The 13,766-nt window shown below is 36.3% G+C and overlaps 2 protein-coding genes across 2 annotated transcripts; both read right to left on the bottom strand.

Moving 5' to 3' along the window:
• Positions 1 to 2,268: 2,268 nt before the first annotated feature.
• On the bottom strand, positions 2,269 to 3,521 carry LOC148194889 (uncharacterized). Its single transcript, XM_088094896.1, has 2 exons — positions 2,543 to 3,521; positions 2,269 to 2,306 (listed from the first exon to the last, which is right to left on the bottom strand). Exons 1-2 carry the CDS (start codon positions 3,519 to 3,521, stop codon positions 2,269 to 2,271), a joined length of 1,017 nt encoding a protein of 338 aa, XP_087951022.1.
• Positions 3,522 to 8,681: 5,160 nt separating this feature from the next.
• Positions 8,682 to 13,292, bottom strand: LOC124822106 (uncharacterized). Its single transcript, XM_088095446.1, has 6 exons — positions 12,734 to 13,292; positions 12,467 to 12,662; positions 10,655 to 10,833; positions 10,208 to 10,458; positions 9,694 to 9,866; positions 8,682 to 9,190 (listed from the first exon to the last, which is right to left on the bottom strand). Exons 1-6 carry the CDS (start codon positions 13,219 to 13,221, stop codon positions 9,023 to 9,025), a joined length of 1,455 nt encoding a protein of 484 aa, XP_087951572.1. The 5' UTR covers positions 13,222 to 13,292; the 3' UTR covers positions 8,682 to 9,022.
• Between the last annotated feature and the right edge of the window lie 474 nt (positions 13,293 to 13,766).

The raw sequence follows: 13,766 nt of genomic DNA, 5'->3' as shown, positions 1-13,766 counted from the left end.
AACACATGGAGCTTGCATAAACTGGCTAACCACTCCAACTGCAAAAGATAGATCCGGCCTTGTAATAGTGAGATAGATTAGTTTTCCAACTAGCCTCCTATATCTCTCCGGGTCGGGGAATAATTCACCTTCTTCTGTTGTTAATTTTTGATTTGGATCCATAGGGCTATCAACAGGTCTACAATCAATCATGCCTGTTTCTTGCAAAATATCCAGAGCATACTTCCTTTGGGAGATTACAACTCCATCTTTTGACTGAGCTACTTCAATGCCTAGGAAGTATTTGAGGCTCCCAAGATCCTTGGTTTGGAAATGTCTACACAAGTACTCCTTCAACTGAGATATTCCAGCAGTATCATTTCCTGTAATAACTATATCATCAACATATACTATCAAGTAAACACATTTCTCGGGAGACGAATGATAATAAAAGACTGAATGATCTGCTTCACTGCGTTTTAGCCCAAATTTTTGAACAATGGAGCTAAACTTTCCAAACCAAGCACGTGGTGATTGCTTGAGCCCATATAGAGATCGGTTCAATTTACAAACCATACCAGACTCCCCCTGAGCAACAAACCCTGGAGGTTGCTCCATATAAGCTTCTTCCTCAAGATCACCATGGAGAAAGGCATTTTTGATATCCAACTGATGAAGTGGCCAATGACGAATGACTGCCATTGCAAAGAACAATCGAATGGTAGTCATCTTTGCCACGGGAGAAAAGGTGTCACAATAATCAAGACCATAAACCTGAGTGTACCCTTTTGCAACCAGCCGGGCTTTGAGCCTATCAATGTTACCATTAGGGTCGACTTTAATTGCATATACCCATCGACAACCAACAGCCTTTTTGCCCGGGGAAGTGGCACAAGCTCCCAAGTGTGACTGCGGTCAAGAGCCTGCATTTCTTCAATCATGGCTTGTCGCCATCCAGGATGATCAAGTGCTTCTTTCACATTTTTAGGAATAACCACAGGAGATACTGAGGATAAAAGGGAATAAAAGGAGGAAGACACTCTGTGATAACTAAGAAAATTATAAATGGGATGAGGGTTTCGAGTGGAACGAGTACCTTTTCTGAGAGCAATGGGCCAAGCAGAATCATCTTCACCAGGAGACGTGACAGGAGATGGTGACGGAGAAGAATCTGAAGGAGGAGATCCACCATTTTCTGGAAGATGATTACTCACCGGGGTACTGTGTCGAAGGATATCAGTATGTGGAGAGGAAGGTTCAGGAGGACCTTGGGCATGACTTGGATTGACTGAGGCATTGGAGATATTAGACTCAACCACTGGAAGAGGAAGGGCCTGGTGGAGGATATGAACATCTTGAACAGAGGGAGAGAAGAAAGGTGTCTGTTCAAAGAAGGTAACATTGGCAGACATGTAGTACTTTTTGGTTTCAGGAGAGTAACACCGGTACCCTTTTTGAAGCCGAGAATAGCCCAAAAAGACACATTTGATCGCACGAGCAGAGAGCTTGTCGAGCCCCGGAGACATGTCGTGAACAAAACAAACACAACCAAAGACTCGAGGAGAGGTGTGAAAGAGAGGATCATTGGGAAAGAGAATGGAGAAAGGAACTTTATGATTGAGAGAGGAGGAGGGCATCCTATTAATAAGAAAACATGCAGTTAAGATGGCATCGCCCCAGTGATGAACAGGAATATTAGCACCAAGCAAAAGGGTACGAGCCGTTTCAACCAAGTGCCTATTTTTTCTTTCGGCTATACCATTTTGCTGGGGTGTATGAGGACAAGTGGATTGATGCAAAATACCATGGGAGCTAAGAAGTGAAGAAAAAATTGATGAGAAATACTCTTTAGCATTATCACTTCTTAAGACTTTAATTACGTGACCAAATTGGTTCTTGATTTCATTCAAAAAGGATGTGAAAATGGGTAACAATTCAGAGCGATCTTTCATTAGATAAACCCAAGTACATCTAGAATACTCATCAATAAAAGTAACAAAATACCTAAAACCAAAAGAAGAGACGCGACTAGGTCCCCAGACATCAGAATGAATAATAGAGAAACTAGAAGTACACATTGATTGAGACCTTTTTGGAAAGACAGATCTAACATGTTTTCCTAGTTGACAGGACTCACATTCTAAAGTCTGAAGACCACTAAGTTCAGGACACATCTTTTTTAACTTTGACAAGTGAGGATGGCCAAACCGATCATGTAACACTTTAGGGGGAAGAGCTGCGACACAAGATACCCGTGGACGAGATCCAAAATGGTATAAACCTCCAGCTTCATATCCTTCTCCAATTTGTCTCCCCGAGCCACGCTCCTGTATAACAAAAGATTTTGAATCGAAAGTTATTGAACAATGTAACATTTTGGTTAACTGACTTAAGGAAATTAAATTGAATGGACAGTTAGGGACAAAAAGAACAGATTTCAGAGTTAGAGAGGGAGACAGGGAGACATGACCGACTCCCTTTGAACAAGTTTTAGAGCCATTTGCAAGGGTAATGAAATGGGGTTTTTCTTGGAGGGAAAGGGTTGAGAACAATGAGGTATTACCAAAAATGTGATCAAAAGCACCCGAGTCAATTACCCATGAATTTAGACCTTCCATGGATTGAGAAATGCAAGCTGTGGACGTACTTGGAGACTGAGATGATTGCGCCAAACTGTTAGACTTTAATCGCAGATACTCTTGATACTCTTCCTCAGTGAACTTGGAGTTGGAAGTGGAAGTTTCAGCCTTAGAGATATTGGCGGTTTTTGAAGGAAAGCCATGCAAGGAGTAGCAGTTTTCTTGGGTGTGACCCACCCTCTTACAGTAAGAGCACTGTGGACGTCCTCGACCTCCACGTCCTCCTCCTCTAGTGCCACGTCCTCCTCTTCCTCGCGTGGCAACCATGACAGATGGTTCCATTGTTTCATGAGCTTCCTGAGACTGAGACACGGGAACACGAAGAAGACGTGTGGTCAAGGCTTCCAAGGAAGGGACCTCATGACTTGTCAGAAGTTGATCTCTGATGTGACTCAAATCTGGATGCAAAGCACGGAGGATCATCACCATATAATACTTGTCAAGCTTCTTTTTGATATCTTCCGAAGATTCCACTTCCAAGAACATTCTCAATTCTTCTACAGCTGCTTGGGCTTCAGTCATGAATGAGACCATATCATGGTCTGTCATTTTGAGACAGGCGAGCTTGTTTGCGGTATCATAGAGACGTTGAATATCATTAGCACAAATGCTTTGAGCTTTCTTCCAAAAAGTGTGACATGTCTTGAAGGCTCTAAGAGATATCAAAAGTTGGGGTTCCACAGATTGCCACAATAGGGCACACAATTGGAAATCAGCTTGTTTCCATTGTTCAGCTTTGTCAAAAGGGACTTGACTTCCATCCTGCTCGAGGTGGTCATAATGTCCTTGACCAAGGAACCACATTTCTACAACAACAGACCAACATAGATAATTCTTTCCATTTAGCTTTTCGGAAGTGATTGAGGGACTTCTAGAGAAAGAAAGAGCACTTCTAGACCCCATTCTTTGATAAAAAGAGGAGAAGGAACCAGAAAAACCGTGAAGGACCAGAAAAAACCGTGAAGAACCAGAAAACCCTAGGGGGTTTCTTAGGGTTTTCTTAAAGGGGAGCTTCTGGACACGCCAAAGTAATATTTTGAGGGGCAGAACGGACAGAGGAGCAGAGGGCGACAGCTATGGAGGTGGCGCGGCGACTTTCCGGTGAGCAGAGGGCGGCGCGTGGACAGCACGCGCCTGTTCGCAGCGCACAAAGAGGCGGCGCATGGCGGAGCGTGGAGGAGAATCAGGCGAACCCACCGGTGGGGTTGGCTGTCGCGTGAAGAGGCGAACCAGATCCAGTGGTCGCCGGACGGAACAATGACGGCGGCGGACGGCGGCGGACGGTGGCGAACGGCGGTGGACAGCAGCGGACAGATGCGAGGTGGCGGACAACCAAGTTGAAGAACTACAAAATGCAGTTGACAGCTGCAGATAGTGGCGAGACAGCCGCGGACAACGGCGAACGGCACCGGACAGATGCAAACAGCAGTGACAGTGCTGGTGGACAACCCAGGACAGAAACCAGAGCAGGATGAACCTGCTCTGATACCAACTTGAGATCTAAAACTGAGAAAAATAGTTCTGAAGGGCTTGTTAGACCCTTCTCAATTCTCTTATTTATATAGATAAAACTGATACAATAGATGGATGGAAGATGAAGAGGTTGTCCTAAACTGCTAGGAACAATCATTATAGATAACCCAACACACAACTACCTACTTTAGGTCCTGCTATACTAATCATAGGTAGACTTAATAATTATTCTAACAGTATATAATCTCAAATCATTAGATAATTACATGACTTGGATTAAAAATTAATTATTGAACAAAGCAAAATTGGCCATGGCACAACTTTAATCATGCAGATGAAATGAATAAGTTGTAATATTATAACAAGATTTCACTATACAAATCAAATGAAAAATCCGTAGTATTATAAGACGATTTTAGTGTTAATAAGATTGTGCTTAAGTCGTGTTATATTGGTATGATTTTTTTAATAGGAAGTCGTTTGGAATTACAACGGTTAAATAAAAATTAAATATTTTTGTAGTTATATAATTCAGTAAAAAATAAATTATAGAAAGTAAATCTGAATATAAATACTAAAACATGTTTATGATAATTTGTTCATTACAAAGTAGTGAAAAAGGTATTTAATAGATGACGTTCTATGAAGATATCTTTTTCATTGTCATTTAGATTTTATTTAAGGAGACTGAAGTGGATCTTTAACATCATTATCTTCATGTTCTTTCTCTTTGGTTAATATCTTGTGGCATTTGTGGCCGCATTGTAAGCTGATAATATGACACGAAGGATGTGGGATGATATGCAAATGGAAGTGTTGATGAAGTTGCAAAAAGATTTTGTGTAGAACTAGGAAAAATATATGATTAGAAAGAGAAAAATGTTGTATGTGTAGGGAACTTGTTGGAATGAAGTTTGTGAGAAGACATTTGTTGTTGGGCATCTATGTATGAGGGAAAAGGTGATTGTTGAAAACTAGACTGACCAGATGACTAGTAGTGAGGTTGTTGAGATTATGAAGAAGACCATACATGTTGATAAGTACTTTGTGGTGGAGGTTGGGTAGATTCCTCTGGTGTGTTATATTGTAATAAGAAAAGGCAATTAAGATGAAAGAAAATACCAAAAAGTTGTTGAAGGCAGGTGACTAACATAATCGTTAAATGATTGTGGAGGTGAGATATAACAGATAACATGGTTAATATACCATTTCATGTATGTTGTTGTGTTACACAAATGGGCATTGATATCCATGTGGCATGGTTAAAATACTTACAATTGAACTCTTTTGAGTTGAGGAATCTAGGAGCGGTAGTCTAGTACCAAGAGTGGTGTGATACTCAAAGGAAATCTCGACATGGTGTCGAGTACCAGGAATGGTGTTAATACTTAGAGGAAATCTCAGCAAGGTAACTGAGTACCAAGAGTGGTGTTAATACTCATTTGTAATCATGTGAAGATTATAGTGGAACCATCTGTGAAGGAGACTAGATGTAGCTCAGTTGGAGCGAACTAGTATAAAATCTCTTGTGTTATTTTCTCTTCTCTTTACTAAACGATCCTCTTCAAAAACTTGTAGTTGAGCTTTATATTTCAAAATACAAGAACTTCCAAGCTAAACGATCATTTTTCTTTAAAGGAAGTTCTTACAAAACATTATAGTAGAAACATTTTGAATAGCACGACAACCTTATCAAAGTATATCAATATATTTCAAGTCGAGCGTCTAAGTTTTCAAAAGAATAATTCACACGCTTGATAATGTGCTATATTATAATGGTTGCGAAAAACGTTTTCCAAAAACACTATTCAACCCCCTTCTGGTGTTTTTTAGTTACTTCAGACAAACACATTACATGCAGATTTATCCGTAGGTAATTATCTACGAATAAATTTGTAAGTAATGTTACCTACAATCATTTTACCTATAGACTTTTGTTCGTGAGTAAACTATAGATTATATTGTGTTACCTGTAGAGATTTTACCTTACCTATGAATTTTTGTTGTAGGTAATGAGCTTTTTTTTTAGTGAAAAATAAAAAGTGTTGTACACATTTATCTTATCGTACTCAAGTATAAAATTCTATATGTATTAATGTATTTAAAAAATATACAAAGATTTAAGCTTTTTTACTATTGTGGTGAAATTGAAATTGGAAATTATGAAAGTGGTGCAATTTTAAAAAAAAATCCACCCAAGGCAAGTCATGCAAAGTTGGGACAACTTATTGATCAAGAAGTCATGCCATTCATACACGACTTCAATTAAATTAAGTTGAAGTCGTGACATACTATGACAACTTTAATGTACAAATAGATGTACTCAAAACTTCACACAATTTTGATTACAGTTAATCATTCTACAAAGCAAAGTCGTGACAACATGGCACAACTTCAATAATTTTATTTATAATATAAAAGTCATAGTAATAATGACACGACTTCAGTGTATTGTTAATAATATAGAAGGCGTAGTATGTTTTCACAACTTCAATTTCATGGAGATTCACAATGGTTGTTATTAAGATATTTGTATGTACGGTTGGATTATTCAATGTTGTACTAATTTGCTTTATTGTGAGACTTGGACGTATGGTAATTATTGACCTTCTTTTTACTAGATAATATAAGGGGAAAAAAGGAAAAATAAAAATTATCAACTAAACAATGAAGTCGTGTCATTATTCTACGACTTTTATATTATAGATAAAATTATTAAAGTCGTATAATGTTGACATGATTTTGCTTCACATAATGTTTGACTTTAATCAAAATTGTGTGAAGTTTTGACGACTTCTACTTATGTACCAAAGTCTGTGTCATGATTCCAATTCAATTTAATTGAAATCATCCTTTAATAACACGACTTCTTCATCGTGAAATCACCCTAACTTTGCATAAGTTGCCTCTGGGATTTTTTAAAAGAATTACATCACTTTCATAATTTTCAAATTGCTAAAACAAAAACCAAAAATTTCACTAAACAACTTTGGAAGGTTATATCAAAAGGAAAACATGTTATACCAACTACTTTTAAACGCATAATATTACTGAATGAGATTAACACACTGAGTGGTAAAATAAAATAAAATAAATAATTTATCACTAATATATTTTATAACTTAATAATTCAAAAGTAATACGTAAATCATATTTCAAATTTAAGGACTTGTAAAATTCATGAAATTAGTAATATTTATTTTTATGTGAAATTTTTTCTTTAATTTGTATGTTATCATTCTATTACTTTAATCTTGAGCTTAAACAATCTTAAAATTCTCCATTTCATCTGTCATGAATTCTTGATAAATAAAATAAAATAAAAGTAAATCCTCTTAAAGTCATTTAGTGACGAACACTTGAATACCTTTTAAGTGATATATTTTAAACATGTATATTTGAGAACTTTTTCTCTCAAACAACTAATAAAATAATTATCAAACTAAAAGTCTATGTATACATGGTATTGTATATTAGGAAACCATGATTTTAGAAAGAAAAAAAAAATTGAAGGAACCAGGATTTGGTAACCCATGACACTAGATTGTTCCTAGGTCGCATATCATACCGTAAAGAGGAGAAATATGGAGATAGAAGAATCAGTTAGCTATTGAGAAAACAATTTGATGGAACTTGAAGAGGAAGATGACAAGGAGCTCCAATTTCTTTCAACTCTATTTGTAGTAAGGAGCTCCAATTTCTCTCACCTATCTTTCACTCGAAATGAGAAAATAAAACAACTTTGGACTATTATACTTAACTTGCAATGCTTAATTTTTGGAGAAAATTCCAAATTAAGTCAATTGTTAAAATCTCCTTTATCACCGCCTTCATTTCACTAACTGAATTTTAAAGGGTTAAATGAACTAAAAAAGTTCAAGAAAATTTGAGAGTTGGAGGAACTATGCAGAAAAACTTTCAAATTGATTTTCTTCATAATTTTTCTGAGCAAAAACGAAAAAAGACTAAGAAATTGTTTCTACTAAAACAATTTTGAATCTAAGTCTAAAAGAAACTAAGTTGTTTCTTTTTTTTCTACCTAATAGTATAAATCACAGTTTTGGATTTATAACTAACATATCTCCTTATCTTCATTGTTTTGTTTGAAAAAAAAATATAATGTGGTGCAAATAGTGTTATTTCTCTTTAGTTATTTTTTACAGCAGCTCTTTCTTTCAATTTTCCATATTCAATGGTGAGACCCTAATAAGATGTGAGTGGACTGCAGTCATTGTTTTTGTTTAAAGGAAAAAAAAAACAGTAAGATGCAAATAGTGCTGTTTACCCTTTACTAGGGTTTGAGTTTTTTTTTTTAACATTCCTTATTTGATGATGAAATTCAAACAAGATAAAAGAAATTAGAAAAACATGAGTTATAACATGTGACTTAACTAATAGTTTATCGTTTAATGAATGCAATTAATAAAATTTTACAAAAACATACAAACTGTAAAGAAATTGTACTTTAGAGAATCATATTGAATAGCAGTTTTACATAGAATTCTCCAGAATTAGCATTAAAACACGATAAGAATAAACAAATAATTCGAGTATATTGCGAAACCAATCAACTCCAAGGAGCAGACCATATGTATCAATTGAATTGTTTTGTTCATTCATGTCTTTCGAGTAGTTCCAAGAAACTATCAACTCAGGTGGAGGAAAACGTATTTCATTTCTATTCCTGTTTCTAGGATAAACCACTTTGTGACATGATACAATATAAGTATCGAACAGAGAAAAATAACAATAAACAAAGTGAAATTACAGAAAAGAGAAAAAGAAAGGTGCATTAGTTCAATCGAAGCAACCTAGAGAAATCTAAAATGTATCAGCGATGCTTCATGGTGGGTAGCCATTCCTTTGTGCGTGGCATTGCATGAAATAGAAGACCAAAAGCTTTCATGGAGAACCATCTTCCATTCTTCTCATTAGGTAAAAGGATAGAAGTTTGAAAACAACAAACTACCAAGAAATATATATGCTATAGAGTATGCCCATATCACGTATCCCCATCTATAGTATTTTGTAGGATATGCCATTATGTACGCTGCAAACCAATAAAGAGGAGGGTTCGCTGACAAGAAACGAGTAGCCACCTGTTAAATCTCAATCACCAAACGTTCCCATTAGTAACAGAAAATGGAGGATGGAAAATGCAGGATGCCTGTAAATACTTTTCTTGTAGTCAAATACTATTTAAAAAACTTCCCCATAAGAACTTTTAAGAGAAAATAGAAAAAACAAAAGTTTATCTAAAGAATCAAATTAGTCTGTACATGAGCTAATTTGTAAAAGTTCATTCGTAATCTTTCTGAACCTTTATTTTTTTAACTCGTAAATAAACTAATTTTAACTTGCGGAAAAAATCATTTCATTTTTTTTTCTTTTTCTCTTCTATAAGTCCTTGTAGAGAGATGTATGTTGCAACAAGTTCATGTCGATTTTCGTTGCCCCATTTTCCCTGGTTACCAAGTTTAGAACATTTAAGAGGACAAGGTCTTAAAATATGATCATTAGCTAAAGTTCAAGTTTATACGGGTTAGTTCTCTTAATATGAAAGACAAAAGCATAATAAAAAAACATGATAGTTGACACTAACCTGTACATGCATGACAAGGAAAGCAGTACATGCCATGAATCCCAAGTGTAACACGAATGGGAGCACAGATGCAGACAAGTATCCTGGCCATGCTTCTGCTGACTCGGATTCTGTGGGAACAGTGGCAAAGTCTCCCTTGATCACATTCTTTCTTCTCCTAAGATTTAAGTGTTCTGTTGAAGGAGTGAGTAATGTTACGGTTGCGAAAGTAAGATATAAAGCCTGATTAAATATTCAAAGTCACAAGATTATGTAGCATGCTTATATGCTGTACAGAGCAATGGATGAAGCAATTAAGTATAGCTTGTAGTTCTGTACATATACAGCAGAAAGGAATGACCAGAACACCAGATAAACAACAAAATGGCCAAACCGCAAGTGAGAGAATGAAAAGGATACACCACCATATAAAAACTGTCAACGCAGATGATTAAATTGTTATACCCAATTTAGTGAATCACTTCAAAGTGTGCAAAGTAATTATGAAACACAATTGTAAATTTGAGAATCGTACCTTCTACCACCCTAACAGAGGAGGATTTCCCCACACTATCAGCTTCTTTGGACCTTGAGAGATCACCTGACGAAAACACAAATCCACAGCTCTTTTCTTCCATTGGAGCTAAAAAACCCAATGAGAAAAAGTTCTGAGGCCTTGACTTGGCATAATGGACAATCGAGCACAGTGCCAGAGACAGTATTGGGGATGCAAGAAGAAAGTTAGGCAATTGTTTCAGCCGAAAATATCTCAAGAAACCTACACCCCTGGACAATCAGAACTTAACAATGATCAACTGGAAAACTGAATATTTAAACATCCAAATTCTAACATTATACACTACAAAGAAAATACATCATAATAGGTTGCATAGAGCCATAGAATAGAGTATAATATTCAGCCAATAGCATAGGATTAGCAAAATAAATCAACATAAATTTTGGAACTTAATAGTGAACATACCAATAATGACTTTGAATGTAGCCGTAAAGTAACGGTATCCTTGCCTTGCACCAGGGCCTTATTTCATCATGAGAACGACCAACACACATATTGTAATAGCCATAAGCCTGGAAAGCTAAAAATGGAGCAAAAATACATGCAGTGCGTAAAGCTCCAACAAAAATAATCTGCAAAGCTAACTGGAAAAATGACCAAGAATCAATCCATTATTCCAGTTTATATTTCAAGCTAGCAATGATTGAAAACCTTTTTCTTTTCAGTTGAAATGGAAATCAATCCTAAAACACCCTAACTACTTGAGCAACGTCTATACCTCAGTTTACAAAGGTTTCTTTAGCACTGATAGAATGGTGGTGAAGGGTAGGGATCCAAAGCAATAGCACAGAAAGAAAACGGATTTCATTAAAGGATCCTTTATCCATATCAGGCAATAGAAAATTATGTGCAACTCGTGGCAATTCAAGACTGCCTAGAAACTCTCCCAGTAAAAACTACAAACAACTTCCCTTCCCTCTCCCTCTCAGACCAACGTCCAACTTATTCTAACACTGACAGAGAAGTTAACTATAGCTACTCGGACTTCTCTGAGCTAAAACTTTATTTGTATCCCAGTGAGTTATAACTACTTAACACTGTTAGTTACTATATTTATTTCTATTCTTCTGTCTTCGCACATGCATTTTCCTAATGAGGGTCCTTGCATCAAGGACATAGTTAAGAAACAAATTAAGCAAGTTAAGAAAATTATTAGTTCGGGTTACACACTTTTCTAGTTTATGACTTATCACATGAAATATCCACAACTACAAAATTCCCTCAATTTTTTTTTTGTAGCATACAATAGCACACCCCTACCACTTTTTATCCTCAATCTTCCACACCGAATACCATAACCATCTCTAGTCATTTATTTAAATGACATTACACATATTGAAGAAACCATATATTTCTTCAGGCTAGCAGCCAAGTTCATTGAATTCACCTCTCTTTCTCCATCTAACATCAGCAACCACATTCCTAATTTTGCAAATTATTAACATGGTTGATTCAAATTCCCAGACATGGAAAACAGTTGCATCGTTAATCAATACAAAGACAGTCATGCGAGACTGAATGCAAATGACATTTTCCACTCAGACTTCCAAATCATTTATCAAGGTTCCTATTTTTGGATAAACTTCCTGGCAAACAATTACAGAAAAAGAAAATAAAAAAGGTAAAATGAATGGAATCGCTCCTATGGGTTAAAATCAATTTACGCATATCAAGAAGTTATTATGACACAGATCTGACATGTGAATGAGATACTACGATACAGTTATTCTAAATAATATGTAGGATAGAGTATTATTTAAAATACACATCTAAACAAGTATACAAACTTATAAAACATGATTGTAAGCAATTCTGCAAACCTAAATTAAGAAATACCTCTTAACATTACTAAAAACAAAATCATCACAAATTTCTTTCTACCATCTACAAGTAGGATTAACCATTGTGAACCACATTCGTTTCTTGACATCATCCATAAAGGGGGAAACAAAATCCATTTTTGGTTCATCAAAAGACAATGCTTCTACATTTCCAACTAAACATGGTTTCTATGTCTCAAGTTGTATTGGATTTTCATAAGAAAAATAAATAAATAAATAAATTCAAGGCCCCAATGCTACGCCTATACTAATGGTATAATAATCAGACAGCGGCAAGTGTAGTAAAACAAAGCATACAGATTTACGAAAAAAAGTTTATCCAAAAGAGTGGGAAGGAAAAGAGTAAAAGGAGAATGTAGGAGGGGGAGGAACTAACAAGAAGACGCTTCTGGCGAAACAGGGCGTGATAAGAGCGATGCATAGTATGAAAACAGAGATAGCCAGCATTAAGCACGCCATTGGACCTTGCACAACCGGAGAGCGCGAAGAAAAGAACGGCCAAATTGTTTCGGCCGCAGACGAAGTGATACATCCCTCCAAAACACACAAGAGCGTACAAACTCTCGGAGTATCTGCCATCTCAGGAGAAATCAAACACAGAGGCAAGAAATCCATAAAGAGGTGCGAGAAAAAGAAGATTTACATGGAGGAGTAAAAGACAGAGGCGGGGTTGAAGCAGAACAAAAGAGTAGCCCTTAACGCAGTGTCGGGGTCCTTCAATAGGGTTAAGGAGAGTCTGTAGAAGTAGAGAGCGGCGAGAACGAAGGCGAGGTTGTTGATGAGGTAGGCGGAGATAACGAAGAGGGGTGTTTGGGTGGGGAGGAAGGAGACGAGGGAAAGAGAGAGAGGAAGGAGAGGGAGGAAGGCGAAGGATTGTTCGTACTCGTAGCCGCACTGAACGATGCGGAGGAAGTAGACGGAGTCCCAGACGACGGCGTTTTGGAAAGGGGAGGAGAGTGTGGCGTTGGGGGTGGAGAGGCACGGAGGGTTTAACGCTGCAGATGTGTCATAGGGTGAGAGAAGAGTGCGGAAGAAGACGATTAGGCCGAGGAGGAGGAGTCTGGAACATATTGCAGATTTTAGTACCAAGTGGTGGTGGTGACGGTGGTGCTCTGCTGTTGTTTCCGCCATTTTTGAATAGGGATCACCTCACATTGCATACACCACTGTCCCTATTTTTAGGAATCTATGGTTTAGAAAGATGATAAATTAGACACTTCTATAATATAATCACTCACCCAACTTCCACTAAATACTGAGTAATAAAATAATATACTAAAATTAATACAGTTAACTATCTTTTAAATATTGTTTATTCTTTCGGTTTGTATATGTCCGTACTTTTAAAATATGACTTCACTATCTAAAATTAAAAATTCAATTTAATTGTTTTATTTTATTATTTTAAAAATATTAAACTCGTGTTTATATTTTAACTTTCAAATGATGAAATGAAGTTATGTTTTAAAACATGATTTTGTTGAGCAATAAAATGTTGAAAATATAATTATCTATTTTTTTCTATACACTTATATATTACAATATGTTTTCTAATGGGCTGGACTTTTATACATATTAACTTCATTAATTTGTTTAACGTACATGCTAAACAAATTAGTAGTAATTACATATTTAATTATTCTCAATTTTCTTTTAAGACTACTAGACAATTCTCA

Source organism: Vigna umbellata, chromosome 7, assembly GCF_029865625.1.
Source record: "Vigna umbellata cultivar VRB3 chromosome 7, Vumbellata_1.0, whole genome shotgun sequence".
NCBI classification, from domain to species: domain Eukaryota; kingdom Viridiplantae; phylum Streptophyta; class Magnoliopsida; order Fabales; family Fabaceae; genus Vigna; species Vigna umbellata.
Note: the sequence above shows the minus strand (reverse complement) of the source record. Positions and strands in the feature narration are given on the sequence as shown.